At 38.2% G+C, this 20600-nt stretch overlaps 1 protein-coding gene across 18 annotated transcripts in view; it reads right to left on the bottom strand.

Moving 5' to 3' along the window:
* The window catches only part of diaph2 (diaphanous-related formin 2), a 476898-nt gene that overhangs the window by 352305 nt on the left and 103993 nt on the right, over nt 1-20600 (bottom strand). For all 18 annotated transcript variants that reach the window (XM_084430722.1, XM_084430721.1, XM_084430715.1 and 15 more), the window contains one exon: nt 419-558. In XM_084430722.1, the coding sequence (XP_084286848.1) occupies nt 419-558 (140 nt within the window). The remainder of the gene's footprint in view (nt 1-418; nt 559-20600) is intronic.

The following is a 20600-nucleotide window of genomic DNA, read 5'->3' on the forward strand; positions in this document are numbered from 1 at the left end:
TGGTGTGCTTATTAACGTTTCAGAGAATGGCTGGCTGTCTGAAGTGTTAAAAAAAGGATTTCCTATCTATTAGAACTTAATAGACAGAGAGGAGGAGATGACAAGGCCAGGCTCAAAGTGACTGGTGGATACACTCATTTAGCCGGCTATGCTATCGGCTATGCTCATTTAACCAGAATTGGGGATCCATACGGACCTAAGGTTAAAAGACTCATTGACAGATTTCCAATTAGCATCCTGAAAGAAATCCTCCAAGATTGCTACATGCAGACAGGAAAATTAGGTTTAACTTTTCATTTCACAGTGAGAGAGTGGTCGGAGGAGGCTAAAATGAGTGTTGATGTGTCAGGTTCCTCATCAGAATCGGGTTGAGGAAGGAGAGACTGGAATGTTAGTGTGGGAGGAATGGCTGACTGACCTGACTGGGTTGCTGGTCAAGGACACACGCAGGGACTCCAGGCAGTTGAGCAGTTTGTCTTCGGAGATGCCCGAGCGCAGCTCATGCACGTACTCTTGTGACGATAGCGTAGACTCGTGCTTGCTGTTCCTCAGTCCACCCTGTGGGAACGAGACACATTAAGGGATCAGCCACTGCACCGCTGCGCTTTACACCCTGTTAGGCCTGTCACACGTTAATTACAACATCTGTATTAGACTTGATCACTGGAGTTCATGAGCTTACTAAGAGCGAACGATCTCTCTGCTTCTACTAGCAATCTTTGACTTATAAAAGAGAAAAAATGTCATATTTATACTGACAGTAAATGAGCAAAAGCATAGGAATTTTTCTGAAGAAGTTTCAAGTGAGTCCATTCTCATCATCTGACAACAGGCAGAAAATAGTAGGAGGAGGAAGTAGTTACCAACACCTGATTTGTGGATGAGGCTGCACCCCTGTGCTGCCAGCTGTATCCCAGTCTCCAGCAGGTGAGAATGATTACTAACAATACATAACTGCAGACTCACTTCCTCCCTAAATTAGCAGACTGCCCACCCACAGCACTGACTGACACAGAGCTACCAGCTAGACTAGTCAGCAGGAGCTGCCTCATGCTAATTCTACAGTAGACAGAGTAATGGGAAAAGCTCCCACACACAAAATAAAAACAACAGCATAAAAGTGCTTATTAAAATATTATATTTTGGAGCTGATATAGAGAGAAACCTTTTGTTGAGCTTCAGGCGTTCAATGACTACGTTCACACAGTTGCAGAAAAATACAGCTGTTGGTCATGTTGGGGAACTAAATATGGTTCACTATCACTTCATATACGTTCATACACAGTTCTTTTAGAATAATACTATAAACTAGCCTTATAAAACGTCCCATAATAATTAACTGGAATTAACTGCATTTGTGAAATGTGCTCATAACATGGTAAAAATGGACCAGTGGATATAATTTGCAGATAGGCTAAATGAATTGTGACACTGCAAGGCATTTTTTGATTATATTTTGATTAAGCGGTTTAAAACTGCAGACGCTGTGAATCAGAATCCAATCAAACATTAAGCACAGAAGAAAAGCCTAATTTGAAAATGATTACAAGTGATATTATTAGTGTAAGTGAACACATCTGTTCCTAAATATCTGAAGCATTCCTTATAGTACTGTGACCTCTTTAATTGCTATTCACATTACAATAACCTGAATCAATATGTAAATGAAACTAAAGTAATTGGGTAACATTAAAACAAAACCATAGTCAAAAATAAAATTAAAACAAATAATTATAAAATTAAACAATAAAATAAAATAATTTTGATACTTATTATATTTATTATGTAGTTGACATTACTCAAAATTATTATGAGAAGAGAATGACTGGTTATTCTTACCAAAAAGGTTATTCTCGTATTTGATCCACTCATCATGTATGTTGCTGTATTAACAGGTAAACAAACTCTCTCATTCACTGCAGTAATACATGCTCTACCCACAATCCCTCACTTATGAGAGGTATGATACAGACAGTAAACATACACATGCTACTTTTTTTTCTTTACTTTGTGATTTAAACTGTTTGCTTTACCCAGAAAAGAGCCTTTAAACAAACACAGGTGTATAAAATAAAACATTAGGAACAGGTAACAGATCAAATACTAAAAACAAATCAATTTAGTGACAGATGGGAAGTCTTGCCATCCCGTATATAACCAGGCCTAGGTGGATTTATTTATGATGTCCGTGCATACAAAAATCTATTTCTGTGCAAGTTGCCAAGCTCGTGGTTTTTTGTGACTACCGTACTTTCTTTACTCTCATGTGTTAGACAGACGAAAGTGAAGATTGTCAATCTGTTACCTGCACTGCACCCCTTGGCAAAAGAATTGAAAGCGTGCCACACTACTGCTTTCCACTTTTTTATATAGCACATCATTCTTATTCTTGTCATTTTACTTAGGTTTATTTTATTTTTATTTTTTCACATTGTGTTCTCTCTTATCTAAGTCATCCATGTGTTTCTTTTTCTTTTGAAGCTGATGTTTTCCATCTGTATGTTCTGAAAACAACAACCTGCCAAACGAGGCAGAGGAAAAAGAAGAGGGCGACGGAGCGCAGGGTGGGCTGTCAAAGTCACCCGTGTAGACGGAGGGATGAATTAATGCAGACAGAGAAGTATGTAGGGTAGTATGGAGCGAGTATTAGCGGTTTCTTCCCTGGTACGAATGCACTTTAATGTCGTCGTCCCAGGATGTGGCTTCCCCAGCAGGCAAGCTGCACTAATAGGCAGTCTTGGAGGAATAAACAGGGCATCTGTGTGAAGAGTCCCATTTCTGCTCTGTTGAGGCGCAGTGAAGAAACTTCGACACGGGCAGCAGCGCTGGTTTATATAGCAACAGGAAAATAAATGAGCTATTACTATAGGCAAGTAGGGGGTTGCGATAGGGAGACAAAGTAAGTGTCGAGTCTGCAGAACGTGTAAACATGGCAGACAGCGCAGTGATTTACTCAGCTGCGATCAGCAGGTGTTAGTATTAGGTTTTTAAAGCAGTTGGTTAAACGTGGGCGGTGGTTTAGAACGACATGACGGGTTGTTGCAATAAAAGTGACCTTGATGTTGACTGGCAGCTGTGAATCTGCACTGACCTTGTGTATTCTGGTCCCATCATTTGTGTGAATAAGATGTTCAATAAGAAGCGCTATGCAGCAGAATGCTTGCATGCCTTTTTAAAAGAAGTGAGATCTAACTCACTAACTCACTAAACTGATGCGAAATTTTCGCTCTCTTTCTCTCCATCAGAGGATAAGAATGACTCTTTTTTTTTTCTTTTTCAAACACATCTGAGACACTCAGGTTGAAGCGATTCAGCTTTCTTCTCAGGCAGGTCCTCATGCTTGAATTTGTCTTGATCTGGATCCAACTAAAGATCACTCAGTTCATCTGCCTCTATAGTTCAGATGAGGGAAATCACTCAGTTCATCTGCCTCTATAGTTCAGATGAGGGAAACCGAGAGACCAGATATGACTGGTGTGCTTATACCTGCCTGATAGAAGTAATGGGGTGTGTGTGCGAGAGAGGTTATTACTTCCCTCATTACTGCCTACTAGTAACTGTACTTGCCCCTGGCTCTTTCCAGACCTGCTGCAGACAGCTACCTCAAATTCACTAAACCACAGGCAGAGCCGATCTCGGTCTCACTATGAGAGGAACCAAATGACGACTGTGCGACTATGACTATCTTTATATATTCAGAATATCCTTGGGTTGGAAAAGTAAAAGATATCTGTAACTTTCTATTCTGCAAAGCATGTAGAATGATTTGTGCAAATCCATAACAAAAAGTAATATACTTTGGTATATTACTCATTCCAGATGCAACATTTTATTTTATTTTTTTATTCTGACAGGTTTGTTTGTTTTACATCTTATGACTGATAACAAATAAATGGCCAACATTTTTATTCTATACTATTTTGTGTTAATAACTGGAAAAAAATGACAAAAAAACTAAAATAAATCAATCTAAATACTACAAGTGAATTTAAATAAATGTATATTTATTTTGTGAATTGCCAAAGAGTATATTTAACAGTGTTTTTTTTGTATTTTTTTTAAGGATTACCTTCACGTGAGCACGAGATGATGGCAAAGGTAAATGTAACAGGCTTGAACTGAGAAGTTTAATAGACCTTTTATATATAAAAAAATATAATACATTTTATAATTAATATAATAAAATAAATATAATATATATAATAGTAGAATTCACACAAAATTGTTCATTCATATATCTGATGTGGCTGCCTGATCAAAATGAGTGCTTTCCACTTTAATTGTTGTGATGTCACGAGCCAACATAACTTCCTGCTCTGTCTGCTCCTCTTCCATTTTGCATTGTGATCTCATGGGAGAGGTAGGTTTCTTTTGACTTCCTGATAATCTTATTTATGTTTATTGTAATAATTGCTTTTATTTCTATACTTTCACTCCAATTCATGTGTATAATGTTATTTTACTTACCCATGTGATTTTTTTTTTTTTTTTTTTTTACTCTTTTCCCTGTCCATCTATTCAATCACAAGAAAACACACAACGCAGACAACAACCAGTTACATAAGCACAATTAAATATCTATCTGTAATATTGGCCTAAAATAACCTAAAATAGTACCATTATATCATGCACATACAAATGATAAAAAAACTTGACACATCATAGCAGTGCCCTAAACACCACCCAGAACACCTTAGCAAGCACATGGCATTGGCAACAGCTACAGTATGGGCATCCACAACACCCTACAGCATCATGGCAGCAAGTTTACATGGACAAACCCCACTCTAATATTTAGTGTGAATATACTGAAACAAGCTGAATCTCAAGCATTCTGAGTATTGTGAACAGATCAAGTTTGCTACAAACAATAAATAATGAAAAGCAGGGGCGAAAGTGCTCTCTGGATTTCTTTCCTTCCCAAAAACAGGCAGAACCTTCAATCTAACCCACTCAAGAAAGAGTTTCTGGTTTCACTATCCATTGACCTTTACCACTGGAAACCAAAGACAGGACATAATATGCTGCTTAATGACCCTGGCCAGCTCAATCCGTTGGGATGATATCAACATTACACCAGACCACACTAATCATGCAGACAGCCACATCTACTGGTTCACTGTAATTGGGTTTCTGCTGTTGGCTAGAAAGAACATGGAGGAATGGTCTGTGTGCGGGTCTAAAGAAACTCTTGAGGAAAAGCACACAGTGGGGAAGAAGAAAGGACATAGAAAGGGGAGAGACCAAAAAAAAAAGAGAGAGAGAAAGAGATGAGGAGGAGAGACCAACCAGCAGATGGATTGAGTGCTGAAGAGATAAAGAGAAGAAAAAGATATAGACTTGGAAAGAATGGACAGAGAATCTCAATGAAAAGGGCTCAGTGAAAAGACCAATAGAGTCCTTTGACCAAGCTTAAAGTGTTCATCTCCGAGTCTTATTGAATCCTTATTTGTCAATAACAGCATTTCCTGCCAGAAACAATAGTGCAGGGAACAATTACTCCAGTGAGTCTGTCAATTTCACTTTGGTACAGGGACACAGCCTGGCTATATATGTGTCTGTGTTTTTGTTTTTTTGTGTTTTCCCTGACTGTAATGGGCCATGGCTCGATCTGATGTGAGAGTGCAACTATCGCAAGGGGAGGAGATGGGCCCGCTGCATTTCTCTGCACCTCCGCATCCTACACCCATTAATAATGAGACAGCAGCAAACTGACAGGCGGCATGGGGACCAGCCATTGGGTGCCACACATGTTGTCACAAACAACTGTTGACAATGAAGGTAGGGACACACCAAACCGACACCAAAGAACTCGCAATGGAAAAAAGTCAAAGGAAAAAATATGTTCTTGAACACACCGAAAGGACTAAACGACTGTCAACTAGCACACTCGGTTTGCGCCCGCTTGTAAAGGAGATAACTGTCTAAGCAGATATATTCGTCTATAATATTCATCATTCAAAAAGGTAAAGCAAAACCAAGACTGCAGGTATACAAACCATAAACAAAGAGGCGCTTGCTTACCGTTTTGAATATCAGTCATGCTGATGTTCTTTATTCTCATGTTATTATGAAAATATTTGCACAGTGGAATGCTTAGGTAAGATTACGTAAAATAAGAACAGCCTTCTGTCTGTGCCGTCATGACTTCTTTGCTTGCATTCATCACTTCTGCTCGTATTCTCGTGCACGGACTCGTTTGCTAAACAGAACAGCCTCACCGACAGCGATTCTATATGCTGAATCGGCCTAAAGAAGCAGATGGCGACCGACTAGAGCCAACGGTGCGGAACACACCAAAAAAAAATTGGTCCAAAAATGGATTGGTCCATTCGGTCCATCCCTTTTAGAGTTTAATTTAATTTAATTTAATTTAATTTAAACAAAGGCAGCATTTATTTGATCAAAAATGCTGTAAAAAAAACATTTTAAAATGTAATTTATTAGATTACTTTTCAGTTAATAAAGTATTCATTTATATAACTAATAAATATGAACAGATTTCTAATGACTTCTAAATTATTAATAATAGTATTTTTTTTACTAACATTTGAATTATTATATAATGGAATGTAATGTAATAATCATATAGGCTTTTGCTCAACAGTATTTCACGCAAACTGTACTGCTCTTTCTTTCTTTCTATGGAAACAGCCCTTCTCTGCAATGGCTTCCTGAATTATGTCATTATCTAGCCCTGTACTCACCGGATGCTCCAGAGTAATCTAGGTCCAGATCTGAATCTAGATCGGCAGATGCACGTCTGTTTGCAGTCAGATATGTGTGGAAAGAGCATGATTACGAGCTGATGGAGGAGAGTGATAGCATGCATCGCACATTGTGGATGTAATTTATCTCCATGTGAGGTCACCGCACCGGAATAATTCTGTTAAATTGCGGTTCGCAAGTGAGTGTCACTTTAATAAGGAGTAAACAGATAACATGCTGCCGATACCCCCATGACTCTATCTCTTCCACACTTCGCGTGACCTTGTCGAATATCTCAGTGACAGCTGTAAGGAACCATCAAAGCAAAAGAAGCGGTTATCGCCAGCGTGCACCAATGAACATGACCATCAGGCGCACACCCATAACAGGATGTGAAACAGCAAAAAACGACTACAGCAGAACTCCATGGAGAGAGCAGATATGCATGCTATGAAACAGCGGGACCTTGTAATAATCTTTTGTGCATTCAATGTCTTGTGTGAATTCAATTATATTAATATTCAGATCCCTCCATAAACACCCAAAATGATTGGTGATAATGGGGTTTTTAATTACCTCTTCTTTGTACATGATTAATGAAAATTACTGGAGTGCCCCACTGATCTTTTTGAAAAATAATACAGATGTAATTGTTGCAATTAGTGCACATGAAGCCATATCAAAGCCAAGTGGTTGCAAATGTTTTATTCCATAATTTACTACTCATTAGAGCTTGATTGACAGCCTTATAGAGGGGGAACCAGCAACAATCTCTATAGGAAAACAACCATAACAGAAGCTCACAGGGAAAACACAAGTTAACAAAAAACTTGCTCGTCTGAAAGGTCAGCTGAAAGCAGCATCAGTTGAGATGCATGGATAACAGCACCCACAGAAAGACCCGAGGACATCCTCTGCTTCTCAGTGATACGTCTTTTGAAGTGTCCAGGGAGCTGCACTCACTGGGTTATTTCCCATAAAGACGTGTCTCTTCTTAAAAACACACAGGAGTGGCATCCCACTTGTAACACGGTCTAATTTGTCAAAATAGAAGAGCCACCCACTTAACAGAATAGCTAACTAGTCATTTAACACCTCAGGAAACGTGGGCAGATGTTGAGATATTTTATGGGAATGTTTTGTCTTCAAGACAAATTAACCACTATAGTAGCATCTGCAACATCCTTCATTTGTGCAGCACATGTTTTTGACTAAACCCCAAAGACAAATATGTATTTTAACTACAATAAACACGAGATATATGAACAACCTCTCTGTACTAGTAACTATGAACTAAAAGAAACAGTTTATAATAGTCATTTGTTTATGAATTGGACTATGCTGGTTGTGATGCAAGTTTGTTTCACCAAAAAGAACAAGCCATTTAATCATAAATAGGAGTACGCTGGTCATGCTGTATGTTTTTGAATAATGAAAAAGAAATAGTTCATAATAGTTAAATAGTTCATAGTCATTTGATCATGAATCGGACTATGCTGATCTCACTGTACACTTCTGATTCGCTAAAAAGAGCCATTTCATAAGAGTCATTAGTGAATTGGACTACACTGGTTGGGCTGCATATTTCTGATTCACTAAAAAGATTTGGTTCATTAAAGTCTTCTGACCATGAATCAGACTACGTTGGTCATGCTGCATGTTTTTGATTTAAAAAGTTCATAACAGTCATTGTAATATACTTACATTGGAAGTAGTGCTGCACGATTAATCGTATCGCAATCGCGATGTCAAGCCTACGCGATTATATGACGCAAAATGCTGCGATTTTATATTAAATAAACAAATGAGCGCTGTTAACACACTTATTAATGCAAATGCTTTTAAACCATTCATGTGCGATAAGACATAAAAGAACGAGCTGCCTGTGAATGTCCTCCTGACACACACACACACACACACACAGAGATAGACGCGCGCCAGAATCAAGTTCTCTTTCGCGGTAGAACGAACAACACACGTATGTATGCCAAAATGAACGCGCTGCCTGTGAATGTCCTGACTGTGACAGACAGAAAGACTCGCGCTAATATCGTGCGTGCGCACAAAACAGCATGACAGTTCTCTTTCGAGCTTGAACGAACAATAACGCACACAATTATGCCAAAATGTCTTTTTGTCGAGTGTCTTCATAACATAAGAGTAGTCTTATGATGAACATGAAGAGTTGTGATGACTCGTGAAAGAATGAGGCGCGTGTGAGATCCGCGTCTCTGACAGCGGCTGGTCTTAAAGGGACAGTACACAGTAGCCACTAATATCTGTCGCTAAAGTTATTCTTTTTTTCTTTTCTTTTTTTAACCCTGACATGTATGGTTATATGTACTCTTGTATGTAAATTATGTTTTGTTCTTGTTAAAATGCAAAAAAAAAAAAAAAAATCTGTCGCTAAAGTTAATCAAAGAACAAAGGGAACAGAGAAAAACACTCACTGCTCTTGACTAAAGAACTTTTTTCTTTAGGCAGATTATCACTAATCTGTGTGTGCATTTATTTTCCTTTAGAACCAAGCAAGTTGACTCATGAAACCATTTGTTTATTATATCGCATATCGCAATCGTAATCGCAATATTGACCTCAATTATCGCAATATGACATTTTCCCCAAATCGTGCAGCCCTAATTGGAAGTCTATGAAACGAGGCATTGCTCTGGAAAAAATGTTCAAATACACAATAACAAGACATCATATATAAATTAAAAGATATGAGCTATACAGTTCTGCTTTTAAACCCTCTGGAATACCACAGACTTCCATTGTTAGTGCATTACAGTGAATGTGATTTGGTTATATAAACTACAAAAAAAACATTCCTTTAAATGCATCTGCTTCTCAGCTCCAGTTAATGCGTCGTTTCACCCGGTCACAACCACTTAGCTGACTCAACACTGGTGCTGTGTCACTATAAAATGGAACCTATCCAAAAGCAAATCACTTCACATTCTCCACCTGCACATTAAAGTGCTGATGTTCACTTTGTTGAAAGCATAACAGCAGTCTCGTAGAGCATCGGCAGGTGAGTGAGACCTAGATAAAAACAATGCAAAAGCTTGCAAAAAATTACTTATAAAACTATCTGAATCACAGTTCTCTGTTCATGGTGGAAAACACAGTTCTCTGGCATGAAGCCAAGTCATCTGAGGATGGCAAACAAAGTGATGGCTTTGTGTTGATTAAAGAAGGATCCCTAAAAGGCTTCGTACAACAGCAGGTGGCACAGCATGATGGGATTACAGCATTAAAAGCTATTCTTCTGAGTGTTATACCCTATACATTCAGTTTAATAGCCCCATATTCGCAAAGGCCTCAGGGACTGAGAGGGGAAGAACACCGAACCCCGGTAGGTCAAACATGGACGGTCATCGCCACACTGCACAAGGGTCAGCAAAGGTCTGGTGGGAAAAAAGCTTTAAAAAGATTTATTATTGACTGGTACATCATGAACTTGCAATTTAGTCAAATTTTTCTCTATGAGATTCTATAGAATGACCGTGGACTTTTTCAAATAGTAGAAGGCAATTAAATACAGGAAAATAATTGACAAAAGATTATAATGTTTCAGAGGTCAGAGCATGCATTAACCTCTGGCACTGTAGTCCTCAATAAACTGATTTAACATGCTCACGATTTGTGTAAAAGCTTCTTTTTTTCTCTCCTTTCTCTTGACCTAGTGGGCAAATGAATGCTTTTCAAAGCAAAAGAGCTGAGGCCAAAAGGACATGGTTGGCTTTTTTTATTTTTATATATTTATAGATAAAAGCTGAAATGTCCAAATACAATGTCCACTGCTGAAGACTTCACTGCTGTCAAGAGCAAAACCTTCAAGTGCAAATCAGCACAACAACACACTTTTATTTTACATACAAGAGGAAAAAGCCCTTGACAACTTGTGGTTGCTCACTTTAGCAGGACTTTAACACCACATAATTGTCATCTCGTTTGATCCTGACATGGACAGGACCACAATTGCGCACACACACACAAAACACATTAACATCTCAGATACATGCCATATAACTGCACATACAAAGGTGTTTTTTCATCTGTTTGTTCAGAGTAGCACGCAAGAGTCTATATTTCCCAGGACTTCAAACTAACTTTATATACACAATAACCAGTTAGCTTTCTTCTGAGAATCACAACAATTACTCAGGAAGTTCATTTAAGTAATATAGGAATGTAAAACAAACGAACTAAATAAATGAATAAATAAAAATGTATCAATCAGTCAGCAGCCATCGTCGGGCCATCAGTGTGCATCTGACGGTCTAGATTTTGTGGTGTGTTTCACACGTCGGCGAGAGTTTGCCGGATTCAGCAGGTTGAATTGGAGTTGGGCTGTCGGTGAGAGATTGGCTATTCAGTTCAGATTACAAGTACACGAGAATTTACGTTATCTTACATGAGCATTCCAATATGCAAATATTTACATAACACCATGAGCCGCCTGGAATAAAGAAAGTGAACTTTGAAATTTAAAATGGCAGGCAAGCGTTGCTTTGTTTACGGCTTGTGTATCTGCAGTCCTAGTTTTGGTTTCACCTTTTGAATGACGAATATAGACTATTGATACTTGCTGATAGCCTATAGACAGTTATTTGCTTACATGCAGGTGCAGAAAGCACGTGCTAGTTGACAGTAAGCTGTGGTCTTTGTGGTGTGTTCAAGCACAGCTTTTTGGCCCAGACACACAACAAACCAATTGGCTTTGTCGCCGTTAGTTCTTTGATGTCAGCTTGGTGTGTCACGGCCTTTAAAGATCTGATTGTATGAGACATCTGGAATGCATCTTATTGATAATTTCCATTTGGAGACATGTCAAAAATAGGCTAGCATGCAACAAGTAGAAAGAAGAGTGGGCCTTGAGTGCTTTATTATCAGTTTAGGCAGCAGATTATTGAAGGAGATGCCCTTCACTGTAGGTTTTAAGGAACTTTTGGAAGTCAAGTCATGTGTGAACAAAGTCATGCTGGTGTTTGTAGATGAAATTAGGCCATTCCCAACCTCTCTTTTAAGATGAGGCAGAGGACGAGGAGGAGGAAATAAAGTTAAAAACATTTCATCCAATGCAAAATGGATTCTGAATAGAGAAAAAAGAAAAAAAAAACTCTCTTTTTTTATACAAAAAAATATGAAAATATCAATAAAACATAAGTGGAGCCAGAGATATCTAAACACCTCTCAGTGCAACTCTGAAATTCATGGAAAGATGAGAGGACAAAACCAACCTGTTCCAAACAACTTGAGGCTGTTTACTGATAAATAAAATAAAATTCCGGAGATGAGGGCTGCCTCAATAAGCATGGCAAATGAATACATTAATAAAATATTTGAGCATCAAAGACAGCTCTCCAAAAATTTAAATGTAAATGTGAAAAAAAAAAGAAAAAAACTATTTGCTTTAAACACATTACGTTGGAAGGGAAATAAAATATTGTCAAACTGTACAGAGGTTTTAAGACAATAGCTTAAAAGGAAAGGATTGCTTTATCTCACGCAAAGAGTTGACTTTTTTTTTTATTACATTTCTAAATGTTCTATTTTTGCAGTGAAAAACAAGCACTTATGGCAGTTAGCTGCGGTTGAGTGAATCTGAGACAGGGAGTAAAACTTCCGTCTTCAGTAATCGTGTCCAGCTCTCAGTGGCTCAGCAGTGCTGTGAATGCTTTAAGCTCATAAACAAGCTTTCTTCCATTTTAATCAACCTTTTCAATTAAGAACTAATTAATACCTAACAGGAGAGAGACCTGTCACTTTGAGGATAAGAGAGACTCTACAAGTCACTGTCTCACCGTGTTACGACCTGCGTGTCTTGTATTTGTTCTATTGCTCTGTGTTCTCTTTCTCCCTGTTCCTTCTTGTTCTGTCTGATTTTTGATAGGTTGTCCAGTGATGGTGTGTATGATCGTCATTGGTTGTCCAGATGAGGTGTGCACATAGGGACGCTGCCGGCACTTGACTGAGTCTGGGAGCTCGTTGTTTTCGGTCGCGATCGGGTTGAGAGCTCCTAGATCCCTTCTCCGGCCGATGATCAAATTTGTCTAGTGCAAGTAAAAGTTATACCAATAATATCTGATCATGTTTCCTTATGTCTAACAATATGTTCTAAGATCGCGGGGTGTAGGGCTAATTAATTTCGAAACTTGTTTGGGTTCTGTTTTTTTGTTAGGGAGTTAGATCAGCAAAATGTATTTTTATCTCGCTATTAGGTTAAAGGTTGTATCAGTGATTTCAGGCAAAAAAAAAGAAAAAAAAAAAAGATCACATTCATCTAATCTTTCCTAATGATCCGCTAGCTGCTGATTCTGATTCTGATTGATTCTGTAACTATTAAAGAGGAAGATATGATCACGTTCACTCACTGCCACTTGAACTGAGGCTCCTATACAATTATGTCATGCCACATTACGTCAAAACGGCATGGTTGGTTTGAATTTTGTGATCAAATGGACAGAATCTAAAGAAGACACTTTGTTTCTGATGTTTCTGAAAGTAACAAAACGCAGAGATTATTGCAGTTATTGGTGGTTAGGCTACAACGCTGTATTCGTCATGAACACATAATACCGTGTCCTAACCAGACGCGATGAGATAAGATTCCAGGGACAAATAATTTGTCTGTCCACACTAGACGTGACGTGACTGCGAGATCAATAAAAATCAGAGGCATATGGCATATCAAAATCAAGGCATATCAAAATCAATCAAAACCCACAGCCAATCAGAACAGCCTGTGGGCGGAGTCTCACGGCAAGTGCACAGCACCAGAGAGTAATCTTGACGGCAAGAAAATGGATAAGTAGGCTACATAATCAAATTCACAAATATTACACCATTTAAACATTATTAAAAATGCATAGGCTACTGAGTTACTAAAACAATCTTTGTCAAAGAATGCAGTTTGTTTGTTCACAGTTTAAACGTTCTTGTTTCCATTTGTTTAATTTCAAGATCTGAGGTGAATTATCCATTGTTGCTTTTACAGCTACAAAGCTGGGAGCATTAAATGATATTCAAAGTCACACTCTTAACATTAAATAAAGCACATAAACAAAACCTGAGATTATCATTGCCACACTTTGTGTTTGTTGTTCCAGCCGCGATGTCGCAGAAAAATAGAAACCGTTTCTAAAATAGAATCGTCGCATTTCGCCGCCACGGCTGGTTAGGACAAGACTCTGATTAACATGGAAAAGATACCTTCTATCGCGCGTTGCGTGAAGTTAGGACACTTCGCAGGACGAATACATGTAACATAACACCCCTAATTACTATTTAATCAAATGTCAAAGAAGAAAATGTATTTTTATGACGTAAGGTAAAGTGGTCAACCTCAACAATGGGCCAGGGCTGTGCCGGGGCAGTTGGGGGCAGTTGGGGGGCAGTTTACTGATAAATAAAATTAAATTCCGGAGATGAGGGCTGCCTCAAAGTACTTTTAAGCATTTAACCGTATGCCTCATTGGAAGTCAACATTTCTTTAAAAGTAAAATAAAAGTACAGTTCCACAGTACACTCCACCAACTTTCTTTGTGCGGACCAAAAAAAAAAAAAAAAAAAAAAAACTTACATTGTTCAAAATTTGCAGACCTTTGTTCTTAGGAAAGTCATAGGTTTAAACCAACATGGAGTGAATAAATGTTTAGAGAATTTTCATTTTTGAGTTAGATATCCCTTCAAATGATTTTAATTTTAATTAAACCTTTGGCAAAAAAAATATGACAAGAAAAAAAAAATACATTAACAATATATATGATTGTTTCAAATAAAACAATCATGTTGAAATGGCACACTTAAGCTGCTTGAGCCCAAATATATATGTACACACAACATAAAAATATGATCTGTATCATATATAAACTTGTATCCGCACAAAACTATGTGAATGCACAAGTGGACTTTAAGTTACATGCTAGACAGAACTTGTAAGTCACATTGTAAATACGCTCTTTCCATAATGCACTAAATCATGTCTAAATGTGGATGATGCATACCTAAAGAGCAAAGATTTCCCAAGTTCTCACATTTTAAAATCAATTTATAAAAAGTGTGAATATTTGGTTTCATTTTGCAAATCAACTAAAATGCTGTTTTCATCTACTACAATCAGATGTAATTTTAAAAGAGAAACTGACTAAACTGAATATAAAAAATATAAAAAAATATCGCAACACACTGACTAAATTTAAGAGACAAAAGCTATGGCCATGGTTCAAAAATTAACATTAAAATGTAGATGTTGAAATTCATTGTAAGCTAAGAGTATACAAACATAACAGCACAGACGCCAAGACACCAGAGAAAACCGCCCAAACTAGGCTGAAAGTCTGCATTAGACCACAAAAGGCTGGAATAAACGTTTCTATTACTGCTGAATTTATCATCCATATAAATGTGGCTGCCTGCATGCAAGGTAGAGAAGAAGGGGCTTTCAAGGTGATCTGCTGCACTGCGGAGCGGAGTGTTTATTTCATCCTTTGGTCAATCAATTGCAAAGGGCAGTCAATCGAGCTCATAGTCTTAAAAGGTTTGTTTGGACTTCCCTTTTCAATAAGCGTGAAAGAGAATATAAACAAGTTGACTCAGGTAACTTCGGTAGCACCTTGAAGGACACCAGAGCCCAATCAAGCAGAGCTGCATTTTTTTTTGTATATTCACACAAACAAGAGGCCCATTTAAAAGGTAAATCACAGCGGATCTCATTTGGGCTCAGCCAGAGTCTCCGCTGAATTGATTGTAGCATATGGGTCTAATGAACTGCCTCTTTTGTAGACAGCGGAGGGGTAGCACCACCCAAACAGCCTTACTGGGCAGAAAGATGAGAGTGAAGAAATAAATGTGTCTTGCTGTCTGATGTAATTTTCTCCATCTCTCCCTCACCCTTTATTATTTTTCTCCTCCTGGGGATAAAACAAGTGTAATCTACACTTAACAAATGGACTGGCTGATCCAAGTCCTCATGTTTTGGTTACCGCAAATGAGTTGATGCTTCAGATGGGAAGTGTGATGGAAGAAGATGAACTCCACCTAGAACTTTAACTTAGTTTAAAGTCCATCACTGAAAAATTGACAGCAGAGGGGCTAGAGTGCCTGAGAGAATTGGTGCAGATATGGAGGAAAGACAGGAAGAGATAAAGGGAGACAGTGAAGAAACAGAAAGAAACCATGAATAACAAAGAACAGAAGAGAAAAGGGCAGTAGTGATAGTGAACTTGGGGAACTTTTAGTGAGGGCTAAACAGGATCCCCTTGAGTTAGTTGCTAACTGCTGAGGTGATATTCCTGTTGTGTGTCATGCAGACCCAGACACTGACCTGACTTTTGGCTGTTGAACTGCTCAGGGAATACAACTGCAGTGATTAATGAAACCACAGCTGAGCAGGTGATGCTTCAGTCTCCAACTGAAAGACCCACATCACCCAGCAGTGGCACATTAGGGCTTAAGCCATATAAAAATAAAAATGTATTTATATAGAACCGGCTCCGAACCGGTTCAAGGAATGAAAACAAAAACCGTATACTAAATTTAAACAAGAACATGAACAAAAACTAAACCAAAATCAAGTTTAAACGTTCTGAACAAAAAGTTAATAAGTTGGACTTATTGTCAAAGTTAGTATTGTGGCTCTATGTATGGTCAGACACTAGTGTGTGTCACCGTATTATTATTTTTTTTCCAAAATCAAGCTCAATTGGAGTTACAAGGTTTTTCACCAGCGAATGTCGGAGATTTGTGTCTTGCCCATCATTAAGGGCCGCATCTGAGGCAGTAAGTGAATCGCATTAAGATCTTATCAACTTACAGGTTATAAAGGTTATTGTAGCTATGAGGACGGTCAGTTTTTACTGTCGTTTAATATATTTGGCAAAAATATTGTGTTATAAAAGACGAAGTGTTGCGCACAGGCTGTATTGGCTATGACTAGACGGTAAATACCAGACTAAGTACGCTTCTTCGCTCCTAAAATACATCATAAAACATCAGCCTTTCCAAACATTGTTTTTTGAATAAAGAAAATGCTGTACTTATTCAAAGAACCAGTTTTTATTTTATTTACCCTTGCACTGCAAACAAGCAGATACAGTTAAATGCATGCAGGACTTTATTCATGATTGAGGCGGGTGGAGCTACATATGAGGTATTGCAGACAGTTTGAGGATCCACTCGTTACAAGGTTAGATAGATAGATAGATAGATAGATAGATAGATAGATAGATAGATAGATAGATAGATAGATAGATAGATAGATAGATAGATAGATAGATAGATAGATAGATAGATAGATAGATAGATAGATAGATAGATAGATAGATAGATAGATAGATAGATAGATAGATAGATAGATAGATAGATAGATAGATAGATATAAATATATATATATATATATATAAGTATTAGAGACCCTTTTAAAAAAAAAAATCTTACAGACCCCAAACTTTTAAATAGTAATGTATATATCAATTTTCATTTTTATATTTTAAATAAAGTAATTTAAAATAAAATAAAGTGAAAATATAAAGTATATATTTTATTTATATATATATATATTTTTTTTCCAATTCAAAATAGTATGTATGCATGTAAATGTTTATATATAATTAAAGTTTGACAATATAAAGGTGTACTAATAAAGCTACATGAACCTGCACCTGAATCCACAATGCTTTGCTCTTTGTCTCTCACACAAAAATCCAAGCTATGTTTACAGCCTTTGTGCAAACCACTTATATTACCGCACACACAAACCAGTGGCACACAAAATCTTTAAAGCCTACCTTAATTATGTTGGGGAGATGACACTATTTATCTCACATATCCAAAGAGGGTCATGTTTGTTTGGTCTCACTGCTGTTTTCCACAGAGAGGAATCAATTTAAAATGTTAAATAGGTGTCAAGTTAGAAGAAACGCAACAGCTATTAAAGAGCAGATATTCATCATCACCTCCGAGGCTCCTCAGCGGACAATTTGACAATGTGAGCTGCACAGGCAGCAATCAACAGCAAGCTAAGAGGTGGCTTTCTGTGACTCTCCGAAGGCCCAATGTCCTAATCAGCGTTATTGGCTTCATCCAGCCAGAGATCTGGGAAAACACAAGCTGTTTCTCACAACCGAAACATTAAATCGCTTCCACTTCATTTCTCTGTCTATTCAATAGCAGTAGAAACACCTATTCATCATAGCCAATATTCCCGCTCCCACCTAATAACATACGCTGAGATCTTTAACTGCCCATAAACGAAGCCTCCAAACTTCAGAAGGCCTGCATCAGCAGCCTTGCCTGGGGAGGTTCTGGCATGACTACTCTTACAAAGCAAGATTAATTAGCCTGTTGAATGGAGACTTGTCTCAGCTGTGGCAATTTGCTTGTGCTGCAGCCGGCGCGGGGCGGCCTTGGGACCTCCCGTGGATTTGCAGCAGGGTTGGGGAGTTCCAGAGGGGGCTCTCGCGTCGCTCTTGGCTCAGCTCGGTTCCTCAAGTAGGACACGCCGAAATAAGATGGAGGTGCTCTTTCAGAGAGGCTGAGCCGCCTGGATAAGTGAAAGCAGGTGAGGCAATTACTCTTTGTTAAGGCGCTGGGCGATTTGTTAACGAATGAGACGAGGGATGCGAACAAGCCGTCCTCCACATCAAATCTGCAAATTGCTGTTAATTTACCAGTGCTTTAAATAGAACGTCCACTTTAGTTGGCTAAGTAAAAGTATGTCAGGGCTGGATGGAATTTTTTTTTTTTTTTTTTTTTTACATTTTGCACATATTTATCTACTAAAAGATAGCAAATAAAGTTTTGTTGCTGAGTGGGAGGGCAAATATCACATCTTTCTTCAGTAGTACAGCTCCATGGGGAGAGAATTTGTGTGTTTAGGTATGTGTGCGTGCTCTTTTTACATCGATGAGACAAGAGTGTCATAGTCTTTCATGTGGTGGCCTGCAGGTGATTTTCCACTCAGCTTCTAAGAAATGACAGGTGTGACCTTTCAACAGCCAGCACATCTTTCCTCACCTCAAGACCATCTCCCTTTGCACCCCGAGATACTCATCGTCTCATCGTCCGTGCGGACTCCAGATGCAGGGAAATGCACTAGCACACGGGACCCCACAGGACCCCACGCCACCCCAAGCTACATGGTGCGACTAAAGGACTCGCATGAAAAATAGATCACCTAATGCCTTCAGATAGAATCATTCATCAAGGATAGAGGGAAAGATACTTGCCAGCGAGTAGCTTGCTGTGCTATGTATCGTGTAAAATATCTGATACACACAAAAACCATGCCAAATCTGAGGGCCACAAACCCTCTCCCACTGGTACATCGTTTACTGGCTTTTTGTTTTCAACTCTATCCCAAGTCGGGCAGGATCAAGAGCGGGCTTGTCTTTTAACACAAAGCAATTGTGGCTCATGGGGACCGAGAGCAGGATGAAAGCCACTACCCCTGGAGACGGTAGCCATGCCAACTGGAGTTGAGCAACTAAAACCAGTTAACCTCAGTGGCGGCAGTCCAGGCCCACAGGTACGCTAGGTAATGGTCTGTCCCCATTTATCCCACCCTCTGCTGATTCTGAACTGCCACAGAGGAATTAGCTTGAGTGAGAGGGCAAAAGTTATCTGCACTGGAGCACTATGTGCAAGATGACTTTCTTAGCATTTGTTTCTCTCTACCACAATGTCTACACTGAAAGCGGCAAAGCTGCACATCACTTCTGCCTTTTCTCTGACAATCTAGGGTTGCATCAATATTAAAACTCTGACCGATAACATGAAAAGCCGATAATTATTTACGTTACAACCAATAACCAAAAAATGGCATGTAATAAAGTGGCTTGTAATAAAACACTATTTAGTGAAAATAAATAAAAAATAAAATAAAATAAAAATCAATCATTTTATAGCTATAGTGAAATTAAGCATTACAATATTATAATGTGTAGTATGAAAATATTTATATTGATTTTAAGATTTTAAAGATTAAGTGATTGAGGATTGCAAAGGTAAACCATATATACAGTATAAAATATAACTTTATAAATAAGGTTAATATAGAGTATACAGTATATCCCTAGCGAATTATATCGAATATACTTTTATTTGCAATAGAGCCGGCTTTAAAAAAAAAAATGTTAGGTGTTATTTTTATAACAAACAAAATAGAGTTGTCAAAAAGTACCAACTTCGGTACAAACAAAGTGTTAAAAATGTGAAGATACCAGCATTTTCCTCTAACATTTTGAGCGCTGTTGAACGGATTCTTAAACACCTCTAATTTGGCCATTGTGTTGACGTGCTCAACATACTGTATATGTCTGTGATTGGCTACAATGATCAGCGCGTCAATAACATGTTTAAAATCGGGTGTCTATCAGCGGATCCTTAATATATCCGCTGATAGACGGATCCGCTGATAGACGCCACTTTCAAAAGCTCCCAAGTGTATCTATGTAAGCGCTCGATGAAGATCGAGCGTCAAAAACAACATGTTTTGAAACGTTGATGGCCAATGGGCAATGAGAGACATATACATATATAGACATATATGGCAATGAGAGACATATATGTTGAGTGCGAGGGAAATGCTAGAGGGAAATGCTGGTAGCGTGACAACTATTCACAACCAACCAAATCTGTGGTGTTTGTAAATAAATAAAAAATCATGACATTTTCAAATCAAAATCAATAGGAAAAACGAAGCATTTTATCTGTTTTTCTGTCAATCTATCATGCACTGATTTAAAAAAAATATATAAATAAATTATTCAGATAGAAAATTAGGAGAAATTTCAAAGCCTGAAGGCTCACTATAGCTGATTTGGTGCCTGAAAACATGCTAATGAGGGATATCCAGGAACAAGCAAAGTCTGCCAGCGGAGACGTAG

Source organism: Rutilus rutilus (genome assembly GCF_951802725.1).
Source record: "Rutilus rutilus genome assembly, chromosome: 14".
In the NCBI taxonomy this organism is placed as follows: Eukaryota; Metazoa; Chordata; class Actinopteri; order Cypriniformes; family Leuciscidae; genus Rutilus; species Rutilus rutilus.